The sequence below is a fragment of the Desmodus rotundus genome, chromosome 1, assembly GCF_022682495.2.
Source record: "Desmodus rotundus isolate HL8 chromosome 1, HLdesRot8A.1, whole genome shotgun sequence".
Taxonomy (NCBI): Eukaryota; Metazoa; Chordata; class Mammalia; order Chiroptera; family Phyllostomidae; genus Desmodus; species Desmodus rotundus.
In genome coordinates this window covers 149,550,568-149,562,699 of record NC_071387.1, presented here as the reverse complement: position 1 = coordinate 149,562,699, position 12,132 = coordinate 149,550,568, and the positions used below count along the sequence as shown (strand labels likewise).

Genomic DNA, 12,132 nt, shown 5'->3' with positions numbered 1-12,132 from the left:
CTGTCTATTAATCCAGCCCTCACTCGCAGGCAATAGTTTCCCTCACAAGCTGAAACCCCCCAGGGAAGCAATTATGCATTTGGCTGAGAAACAAGAAAGAAATCCTTTCTCCACTGTCAATTCTGCAGTTTGACCCTCAGGGGCGGGGACGCTGACCAAGCAAAGTTTTGAAGCTTGGACTTTGCAAGTTTTTGGTGAAAACCTGGGGCTCTGGGTAGAGGCGTGAAGAGTTGGTTTACGTCTTTTACCCACCTCTTCTCCCTCCGGCTCCCCAGGCCACCCTGCGGGTCTCCCAGCCTCTGAGTCCCTGGGAGCAGCCTTTGGCGCTCTTCCAATACCCTGGCCGTGCCCGTACAGGCTTCCAGTGCACACCTCCAAGCTGTTTAGTCCCTTCCATCAGGACGTGGGTCTGATGCTGCCATATTGAAAAGAAGGAAGCAGCTCCTGACGCAGACTAGCTTAGTCCCAGGGGACAGAGCACACACTGCTTCTCTGGGGACGCCTGGTTGGTAGCAGCCTGCGTGTCTCTCAAGTTCTGTGAATAAGCGTGGAGGGATTTTTCTTCAAACCGTGCGGGAACGGATTTCAGTTTCAGAGCGGACAACAGCAAGAATAAGCTCTACCCAGCTGCAACGGCTTCGTTCAGCCTGGCTGCGCCCAGCCCAAACAATAAATAATGCAAACCTTCTCTCTCCAAGCGTGCTGGCGCGAGAGCTGGAGAAGCTCCTGCTCTTTGCCACAGAGCTCAGGAGAATGCAACCTGGAGCTCACACTTGGGAGATCGTGCTCCAGTCCCGCCAGTCCCCTTGGGCCCCAGAAAGTTTCTTGAAAGTGCAAACTCTTACCTGACCCAAAAGGTCACAGTCCAGCTCCTCGGCTACGGCCAAGGCTGCTTCTGGTCCCCCAGGGATCTCCGCCGCCCATTCGTTCACGAACTGCTTCTTCGCTTTTACACTGTTCAGTGCACACCAAGTGCAAAAGAGAACGAAAGCAGTACACTGCAGAGTCCAGGCTCTTCGCTCCATGGCTCACACACTCGCTTGCACAGAAGTGGGAAGCAGAGGGGGAAAAGAAGCAAGACAGGAGAAAAGCCAGAAAGATTCGCTCCTTCCACCCTCGGGCTCTGGACCACTTCTTGCCCCGGTTGCTCTGCAAGGAGATAGGAGGGACGCGAGGAGAGGCTGGGCGGTGGCAAGCGCTAAGTGCAGTTCTTTCCTCTCCCGGCTGAGTGGAGCCCCAGCCCTTCCCAGCTGGAATGGAAATGAGTGTTTACACGTCAAATCTACGAAAGCCATCTCTTGACGTCAGATCTACCTGGACTAAGATCTGGATGGTATTCCTGGCAGGGTGGAGAAGCGGCTAAAATAAGCAGCGAGGGTTTATGAAAAGGAAGGAACCGTTCGCTGAGATCAGTTAACTCTGTCCCTGTTGTAAATTCTGTAGCTGTGAGAAACACCTTCGCGTCTCAACGAGAAGTGTCCCCACTTGCATATAACTACCAAGAACCAGAGGCTGGGAGTGCAGCACACTTTCCCTCCCTTCTGTCCGTTTTCTTTCTATTTTCTTGATTATCTATTGTGTGGGGGAAAGGAGGGAGAGGGATTCTTATAATGGCCCTGGGGATGTCAATCAGCACCTGCTATTAAAGAGCCGATCTCGTAGATCTTTCAAGTCGGATAGAGGCTGGAGGGCGGTAGGAGGGAAGCTTCTACTCCCCAGATTCTGCTCTAAATTGCCTAAGAAAACGAGCACATCTGGGAAACGATGTTAGAGCAACATCTTTAAAGATGTAGTTTTAACCTGTTCAAACCACCTTAATGAACAAGTTTACTTTCTTCTTTCTTTCCTCCGTCTCATCCTCAGGCAAACGATATCTAAAATTCTATTCCAGACATTACAGAGCCTAATCACCCAAATGATTAGGCACACGATTCTTTTAAACAAAATTATTTTCTTTATTCATCAACCGGGGAAAGGGGGCGAGTCAAAGGACCCAAATGCTGCTGTGTTGACTCGAGGAGAGAAAGAGCAGGTTTCATTAACTCCGAACTTTCCATTTTTTCCTACATTAGAGCTCTTTTGGTGTTGAACTGAAGCTGTGCCATTACTTTCCCATAAAATACACAATGTCTTTTTGTGGAAGGATGTCTTCCGTGGAAAGAGAATAAGCAAATGTATAAATGAACCCCGCACCCTAGGGAAATGAGTTTAGTCTACATTGTTGGAGCCTATTCTGATCCTCAGGGGTTGAGCCTGGCGGGAAAAGCCCCGGTTTGTGGGATTCAGCACTGAGGAATGGACAGCGCCACACGCGCCTGTGTTAGGCGCTGCCGGAGCCCCAGGGACTGCCGCCCTTCTGCAACTGGCCAGACCAAGCTGTGTTTCTTTTGTCCTGTGCCTTTCTCCTCTTTTAAATAGAAAACAGGAAATTGAATGCAGGGAGAAGTGTGGTTTAGATTATGATCGTGACTACTTACAGGGAACTCAGGGGAGCGTGTTGGACTCAGCCCAAAAGTAAAATTACAGGCGATCAACTCGCATATGCGAACGGTTTTTTTCTTTTTTAAAAAAACTCCCAACCGCCGGGGGGCGCAGCCTGTTTCAGAGAGAAGGGATAAGATTAGGAAGAAGGCACATTAACTTGTGGAGAAAGGAAGCAAAAGATATCCTTTACAGGAAGCAAATGAAACTCCGTTTAGTGGAGAATGATGCTGAGTAGTGCTAATTATTCAATTGCCTCCATGTTTGCGGCAGTGTGGGAGACGATCATGTCTTTAAACATAATGCTTCGTAACAAAAACAAATGCCAATGTTAATAAGCCATGTGATGCAATTAAGTGTATCACAATAATGTGAGTAACTCACATAAGATGTGGAATGGGCTCAGGTTCATAGCCCTTCTGTCTGCTCTAAAAATTTACATGTGTGAGTGTTGAGGGCTGAGTGAACTACCCTCTTTTCCCTTCATGCCTCAGCCTGAACGGCGGCCTCAAGCTCTCTAGGGTGTTTCATTCTCACAGTAGACAGATGCTATGTGCTAGCAAAGCCAAAGAAACTTTGGCTAACGTTTAATAGTGGTAGTGTGGTTAAAGCTGGAATAGGTTTGCCCCTTTCCTATTACTGTTCAAGAAAATCAGTTTGGCAGAGTGTTGGCGATGAGGCCGGTGTCCCATTAACGAACCATTTGTCTTAAATGCAACACCGTGCAGCCTGGAATAAACATTTGGGTGATGTACTTAATAGATTAAACTATTGTAGGAAGGCAATATCTCCATCCAAACAATATATATCAGTAATTTATTCTGAAATTGACTGAATTTTATGTGAGGGACTGTATTTACCACAATTTCTGGGATGTATATGGAATGAACGTTTGCTAAGGGTGTATCTATAGATGTAGAATCCATATTAACTTTGTCATACAAAGGGGTGGCTGGCCCTATTCTGCTGTGTGGATCAGAGTAATAACTTCCAGGCCCATCAGTGGTTTGTTTTTTTTTTAAGTATATATCATGAATTAGAGGAGCCAATTATCACTCTTAACTTAGTTTTAATAGCACTACATTCATCTGATTAATTTTTATATAAAGCAGGATAATTCAGAACTGAAGAAGATTGCATTTCTACTGTGAATTACCCAGTGAGTGCCATGTCTTGGATTGTAACAGGAGCAAGGCCTGCGTAAGCAGGAAGGAGGAATATGTTCAGAGATCTATAGATCGCCATACTTCTTTAGTCTTAGAAACAATTTTTAAACCTTTTGTTACTGTGAAATAAAGTACAAGTGCACAAAACAATGTGCTCAATACTTTATCACAAAAAGTAAACACTGTGTAACCACTGAGGTCAAGAAAAAGAACTTTGCTAGCCCTTCGGAATAATATCCCAAGATTTTCAAAAGGCACAGGAGAGTGAGGAAATCCCATAGATTTAACATTTCCAGTTGTGCAGACTTGCCTGTTTCCTTTGGGTAACAGTAACTCTGGATTGGGACAGATCTGTGATTAATTAGTCTACAATTAAACTAGAAGATATTTGATAACAGAACATAGTATAGAAGACAAACATACTTATAGCAGTGTTTCCCAACATAGAGAATAACAACATTTGTATGGCATGCTGGGGTAAACTGAAGGACATTTGAGGACATGTGTCTGGGGTTTGGTAAAGAAATTCATTACATCTTCTTTATATAAAACAAATTTAGTAAGAAAATAAATATAATACTTGGGGAAGTATATTAAAATTGAATATAGATTACTTAAATTGAGAAATATGAATATACTTCTACCCATATAACCTTTTGTCTCAAGTTTTATGTTTATAAGCCTATATATACCATTTCTTTTTAATAAAATATTTTATTTTTATTTATTTATTTTAAAAGATATTTTATTTATTTATAGAGAGGGGAAGGGAGAGGAAAGAGAGGGAGAGAAACATCAATGTGTGGTTGCCTCTCATGCACCCCCTCACTGGAGACCTGGCCTGCAACCCAGGCATGTGCCCTGACTGGGAATCAAACCAGTGACCCTTTGATTTGCAGGCTAGCACTCAGTCCACTGAGCCATACCAGCCAGAGTGTATAAACCATTTCTAATCAAACCATTTTAATTACGATCTTTTCAAATTCTTGATAGCTGCTGTCAATGAAAAATCTTATTTACAGAAATGGGGAATAAATATTTTTGAACAACTTTACAGCCATCAAAACATTTGCAACATTTGATTTTCAACATAGCAACTCTTCCTTTTATTATCTTACTAAATTTACCATTGGAATGTCATAAAAGGATACTATAGGTTTAAAATTCACCCAAATTTTATATGTCAAGTATTATATAACTTATATTGAAATTCTTGAAAAATACCCATGCCTTTTAGAGATGTTGTTCTGCACCTACTTTGCTACAAATGGATATGCATTTGTTTAATGTATGGAAAGACGATAGTGGGGCCACCACCTAAAGATACATGGCTGCTCTTCACATTGCCTATCTTCCTGTGGTCAAATTTTGGTAGGCATGCTATGCTGATTAAGCACTTAGAACATGAACCACTCCGGCAGATCCACAGATCCTTTCTCCACGATGGAAGGGACATGCACGCAGCAAGTTGCTGAAGTAGATATCAAGGTGATAGACATTCATTCCACTGGAGTGAGCCAGCTGCCATGAGGGGTAAGTGTGTCACTATTATTTTTTTAAGATTATTTACTTATTCATTTTTAGAGAGAGAAGAAGGGAGGGAGAGAAAGAAAGGGAGAGAAACATCAATGTGAGAGAGAAACATCCATCGGTTTCCTCTTGAACGCACCCTGAACAGAGACCAAGCCCACAACCCAGGCATGTGCCCTGACTGGGAATCAAACCGATGACCTTTTACTTTGCAGGTCAATGCCCAACCAACTCAGTCATACTGGTCAGAGCTGCATCACTAATTATGATTGACTAATTGATAATCTGGTTGTGTCTTCTTCCCAGGAGCCAAGGATCAAGCAACTTGCCTGGCCTTCCCAAAGGATGAGATGATGAAATATCTTAAGGGAATCTATAATTCCACCAGTTGGGAAAGCTCTGTTCTATGGAAAGGGAAATAAGAGATTAATAAAGTAGAGTCCATACACTGAAAGGCTCTGAGGTGGATAACTAATTTTAAAGGATTTTGTGAATGACCTAGACAAACACTTGAAGTCTTGAATTTAATATAAAATTGAATTATTAGAATTGAAGAAGTTAATGCTATTAATTACAATTATTAAAATGATCAGTCATTTCTAATGAAAGCTGATAATAATTAAATGTAGTCATATACAAGTATTTATTAACACTTTTTCTTTCTTTAGAACAGGTTATTTTTGTTTGTTTGGTTTGTTTGTTGCTTTTGTTGTTTCATTTTGGTTTTTTATTGTATTTTTTTTACCATTACCATTTAGTCCCCTTATATCCCCCTCCCCTCCATAATCACCATACTGTTGTCCGTGTCCATGAGTCCTTTTTGCTCAGTCTCTTCACCCTCTCAATTCTCCCTGCCCTTAGCCATCGTGCTGTTCTCTATCTATGAGTTTGTCTCGATTTTGCTTGTTCAGTTCAGTTTGCTTGTTAGATTCCACATATGACTGAAATCATATGGTATTTGTCTGCCTCTGGCTGCCTTATTTCACTTAGCATAATGTTCTCCAGGTCCATCCATATGTTTATGGCCAAGTAGTATTCCACTGTGTAAATGTTCCATAGTTGTTTTATCCACTCATCTACTGATGGACACGGGCTGCATCCATATCTTGGTGATTGTAAATAATGCTGCAGTGAGCATAGGGATGCTTGTATTCTTTTGAATTAGTGTTTTATATTCCTTCAGTTGAATCTCCAGAAGTAGGACTGCTGGGTCAAAAGGCAGATCCATTTTTAATTTTTTGATGTATTTCCATACTGCTTTCCACAGTGGCTGCACCAGTCTGCATTCCCACCAAGAGTGCAAAAGTGTTCCCCTTTCTCCACACCCTCGCCAGCACTTGTTGTTTGTTGATTTATTGATGATAGCCATTCTGACAGGTGTGAGATGGCATCTCATTGTGGTTTTAATTTGCATTTATCTGATGATTAATGGCATTGAGCATCTTTTCATATGTCTATTGGCCATATGCATGTCCTCTTTGGAGAAGAGTTTATTCAATTGCTTTGCCCATTTTTAAATTGGGTTGTTTGTGTTTTTTGGTGTTGAGTTTTATAAGTTCTTTATATACACTTTGGATATTAACTCCTTATCAGGTGTCAGAGAATATGTTCTCCCATTCTGTGGGTTGTCTTTTTATTTTGTTGATGTTTTCCTGTGCTGTGCAAAAACTTTTTAGTTTGATGCTTTTTGTTTTATATCTCACATAGGAGTGAAATCATATAGTTCTTGTCCTTTTCCGTCTGACTTATTTCACTTAACATAATACTCACAAACCCATCCATGTTGTGCAAATGGCAACATATCATCTCTTTTATGGCTGAGTAGTATTCCCTTGTATCATACCTGCTTTATCCAATCATCTGTCCAAGGATGCTTGGGTTGCTTCCATGTAATGGCTATTAAAAATAATGCTGTAGCAAACGTAGGAGTACATATATATTTATGAATAAGTGTCTTCAAATTTTTCAGACAGATATCCAGAAGAGGGATTACTGAGCCATATGGTATCTTTATTCTTAATTTATTGAGGAGCCTCCACACTGTTTTCCACAGTGGATGTACACGTTTACATTCCTATGAGCAGTGTATGAAAGTTCCTTCTTCTCCATGTCCTCTCCAACACTAGTTATTTCTTGTATTATTGATAACAGCCATTCTAATATGTGTGAGGTAGTACCTCATTGTAGTTCTGACTTACATTTCCCTTGTAGCTAATAATGTTGAACATTTTTTTAATGTACCTGTTGGTCATTCGTATATCTTCCTTGGAAAAGTGTCTATTTGACCTTCTGCCTATTTTTTAACTAGCTTGTTTTTTATTCTTATTGAGTTTTATGAGTTCCTTATATATTTTGGCTATTAGCCCCTTGTCACAAACCTTGTTTACAAATATCTTCCTCCATTTGGTTGGTTGCCTTTTTGTGTTGTTGATGGTTTCTTCTGCTGTGCCAAAGTATTTTTAGTTTGATGTAGTTGCATTTACTTATTTTTGTTTTTACTGGTCTTGCCTTTGAGGCTAAGTTCACAAAGTTCCCTCTGAGACCAAGGTCCATAAGTTTAGTGTCTATACTTTCTTTTATGAATCTTAATGTTTCAAGACTTATATTCAAGTTTTCCATCCAATTTGAGTTAATTTTTGTGTATGGTGTCAGATAGCAGTCTAGTTTTGTTCTTTTGCATGTGGCTTTTCAGCTTTCCCAACACTATGTGCTGGAGAGATTTTCCTTTCTCCATTGTATGTTTTTGGTTCCTTTGTTGAAAATTAGTTGCCAGTATATGTGTGGCTTTATATCTGGGCTCTCAATTCTGTTCCATTGGTCTGTGTGTCTGGTTTTCTGTCAATACCACACTCTTTTGATTGCTGTAGATTTGTAGTATAGTTTGAAGTCAGGGAGTGTGGTACTTCCAGTTGTGTAGTACAGGTTATTTTAAAATACGCATTTACTGAGAGAGTTTTGGGTCATCCCAGCTTCTGTTTCCAGGCAATGCTCCTGCTTCCTCTCTGCTTTCAAACACTGCCATTTTCATATGGAAAATCCAATATGTAACTCTTTTTCTCTGTTCCTGAAGTGTATTTTTCCATGTGGATTAGACAGTTTCAGTATTGAAAAGTGACTTTAACAGCTATCTAGACCTTGCTTCTCGAAGTGGGGATCCACACACCAGCATGCTCAATATCACCTTAGCATTTGTTAGAAATTCAGTCTGTCAGCCCTTGCCCCAGAGCTACTCGATCAGAATCTGCATTTTTAATGAGTTGCTGGTGATTCATATGCAATTAAAGTTTGAGAAGCTTTGATCTAGTTATATCCTCCTAGATACAGGAAACTGCTTGGGAATATTCCTATCAAGTGGTTAGGTAATTCAGGGTCTCTCCAAATGGCCCATTCTTTGGTTTTGATTAGCTCAAATCATTACAAATCCTTCCTCATAATGACATAAATATTCCCTTGTTGCCTGCCTCTCATCAGGCATGTTAATTTTGCCCCATAGCACCACACTGGGAAACCTCAATCCCTTTTCTGTAGGACACCTCTTCAGACTTTGAAGGTATACTATGTCTTGCCTAACTTTCCTACTCTAGGTTAAACACCTTCAGTTTTTTAAAATAATTGCATCCTGGTTACCCTTGACTAGACAGGATTTTTTTTAAAAACATACACTTAAAAATATGGTACCCAGAATTAAATGTGGTATTGTTGGCCAAACCTGTGCTGATTAGAGCAAGAATTTCACCTGTTTTTGGAAGCTATCCTTCCACTATAGGTTAAAATTAAGTTAGCTATATTTTTTTCTTATTTAACTAATAGTTTACTAGAATCTTTATTTGTACTCACATGTGCTGCTATTAAGTCACATTTTCCACCCTGCCTTAACACTGTTGTTATGTTTTGGTTATCTGCGCGTATGGAGACAGGAGGCTAAGTGTAAGACTAATTATTTTCCCTGCTGAATTTCAGCCTCTCAGGATTTCCGGAATCTTGATTTCATCATCCAACAATTTGCTCCTAGCTTCATGCTCTATTCAAATGCAATCAGCTTTTCACTGGTGTCTTTATTCAGGCTATTGTTTAAAAGGTTTAGGAAGACAGAAGATAGAGCCACCAGAAACTTCCCCACAAGTTGATTTAATAATCACTATGCTTTAGAAACAGTTACTAATTCACCAGTGACTGTTCAAAGACAGCAGGAAGACCTAGTCACATGATGTGCTGAAGTCCAGACATGTAGTGGCCACAGGACTGACTCTTGCTGGCAATGGCATGGCTTGCTCTGTGTCATGCTGGGTGTCAGAAATCAATACTTGTTTTGTCAGTAATGCAAACCAAATTGTTTCATACTACTGTCTGAAACTGATGGTAGTCCACTAATCTAGTTCATAGGACTTACCTTCTTTTCATTCTTGGAACTGAGAATTTTTCACCATCTCCAGTGTTTCAGTGCTGATCCCTGTTCTGCTTTCTAATATTCTTCAGGGGTTTTTGACACTGACTCAAGTACCTCCCTTTTAGAATAAGTTTATCCTTAAATTAAAATTTACCCATACTACCTGTCCCCTACTTTTGAAACAGCTCCAAGAAGTAGTGATATATGAATCAAAAATATTTGGTTCTAAAAGACAAAGAGCTGTAATCTAACTAAAACTAGCTTAATTAAGAAATGGGAGATTTATTGTTTTGTGTAATTAAAGCATGAAAAAAAAGAAATATAGATCTGGCCAAAGAGATTGGACCTGAGACTTAAAGACTAAATAGCATTAACAAGTGTTCTCATTCTCTCTTCACTTTTCAGCTTGTACGTCTTTGCATTTCTCATTTTTCAGGCTCTTCCACAGGATGAAGTACATAACTGTCAGTACTTCTGGGATTACTGCTTTCCAGTTTATAGTGGAAAGGGGAAAAAGGACTTTCTTTTCATGCTCAATATGAATATCCCAGAGAAAAACTCAGGTGCAAGACTTGGCCAATATGTCCGCCCCGGACCAATCACTATGGCCAGAAAGTTTTTGTATTATTATTGGCCAGATGTAGGCCATGTGGTCAACCTGGTTTTTGAAAACAGGGGAAGGGTATTAGTTTCCTATGACTTGCAGCCATCATTATTTTGATGTTTTCAACATGGAAAGAGTGATTCCCCAAGGAAATGTGGGGAGGAGGTCCCATAATAAATAAAGGAAGCAAAGTGTTTAGAAATATAAACAACAATCACCATGCCCATTAGCAGACAGAAAGCAAGTAAAGAACAGCCATTGACATCTATATTTTCCTATTCTGAACATTATTTCTCCTGTAGTTCATGCATTTAAACATCATTCAACATTTAAATGCAAATATCAATATTGACTTAGTTAATTCAGACAAAATAATAGCATGTAATTGATTTAAATACTTTTAAATTGTTTAAAGTAGATTTAGGGGGCAGGGTTATTAAAAAGATAATTTCCTTTTCTAACTTTTTATTTGAAATACAATTAGAGTACAAAAAGTTGCAAAAACAGTACACAGAGCTTTTGTACCCCCTTCACTCAGCTTTCCCAAATGTTTACATCCTATGTATCTACAGCACAATTAGCTAAACAAGGACTTTAATATTGATACAATAATAGTAATTACCCTACAGACCGTCTTCGAGTTTTCTAGTGATTAGATCGGAGCTGAACATGTGTCAGCAAGAAGTGATGGTGCTGTTCTCACTGCCTTGGTCCAGGAGGTATGGATATTGACATGTCTAATTACTAGACATGTGACCCTATCCTTGATTGCTTGGGTAAGGTGGCATTGGCCAGGTTATTCTTGATTATAAAGTCTATGGGAGAAAGAATATTTTTATTCAGAAATAATTGTTGAAGTCATGATATGAGAACACAGTATACTAATAATATCCAGATTTATATTTTTTGGAGAAAATGAACATTTTTCTTGCATGGACATTTGTATTCTTGACCCTTGCTGCTTATCATGCCACGTGTCAGGAGATCACTTTCAGTCTTACTGATTCTATTTCCTGCTGGTCATATCTGGGATCAAGGCTGACCCACTCTTTTAACCACCATTGGAGACAATTATTTGAAGCCTGCTTTCTCTCACCTGCTTACTACAGCTTTTATGCAGATGGCCCACAGCATCTGCAACATTATGGCTGAGACAAGACAAATTCACACGGACTACCGAGTCCAGTGGAGGAAAAGGGACGGCAGGGCCACTCTCTCCCCCCACCCTTGCCTTGACAGGCTTTTATAGCTTTTTGGGGCACATTACATTGAGGATAGTCCTCATTTACTAGGCACAGGTTCACTTAGGTGGTTACCTTTTACAGAAAACAAAGGAGAGGATGTTGCTAATCACATCAAAAAAGAAGGATATTTGCAAATGTAAGGGGAAAAGTGGTTGAACTGGTTACACTGGTCCTTGGGAGATTTAGCATAGATTTTAGGAAGTTACTTTAAAGATATGCAGTAAATGTTGGCTGCTTCAATTCAGGGTGAGGGAGTTTTAGCAAAAAGCAAGTCTCAAAGTGGCCTAGGTACAATGCAGGCCTGATTGCCCCCTGGAGAATCCATCCGTGGGCGTGGGTCCTGTGTGCCGGATCTCACTTTCCACTGGCCTCTCGGAGTGAGAGCTGGGCCCACGCCACGCAGAACAGTCTCCTATACAGCTTCAATACAATTCTTCAAGGATTACATTTTAAACAATAAGCAGATTAATTCCAGCATTCACTAGGGAGAGATGAGAAGCAAAGCTAAGTTAAATCAGTCCACCCTTGTTTATCCCTCAGTGGTCCAGCTATAAAGCAAGTCTGAGGATGACCAATCCTACAGCCGGGGCTGGGAGGGGTGGGGGGTCTCAAGCTGCTGCCCGTCCCAGCACGGATAGCTCTGTTCTCAGTTCCCTATCTCTGCCATGTCCTCCCGGGCTTCTCTGATGACCACCAACTGGAAAGAGAAAATGAATCTGT

At 40.4% G+C, this 12,132-nt stretch overlaps 1 protein-coding gene across 1 annotated transcript in view; it reads right to left on the bottom strand.

Moving 5' to 3' along the window:
• The window catches only part of PCSK1 (proprotein convertase subtilisin/kexin type 1), a 43,260-nt gene extending 42,003 nt beyond the window's left edge, over window positions 1-1,257 (bottom strand). Inside the window, exon 1 of the mRNA XM_024563511.3 lies at window positions 846-1,257. Coding sequence (XP_024419279.2) covers window positions 846-1,025 — 180 coding nt within the window. The 5' untranslated portion in view covers window positions 1,026-1,257. The remainder of the gene's footprint in view (window positions 1-845) is intronic.
• Between the last annotated feature and the right edge of the window lie 10,875 nt (window positions 1,258-12,132).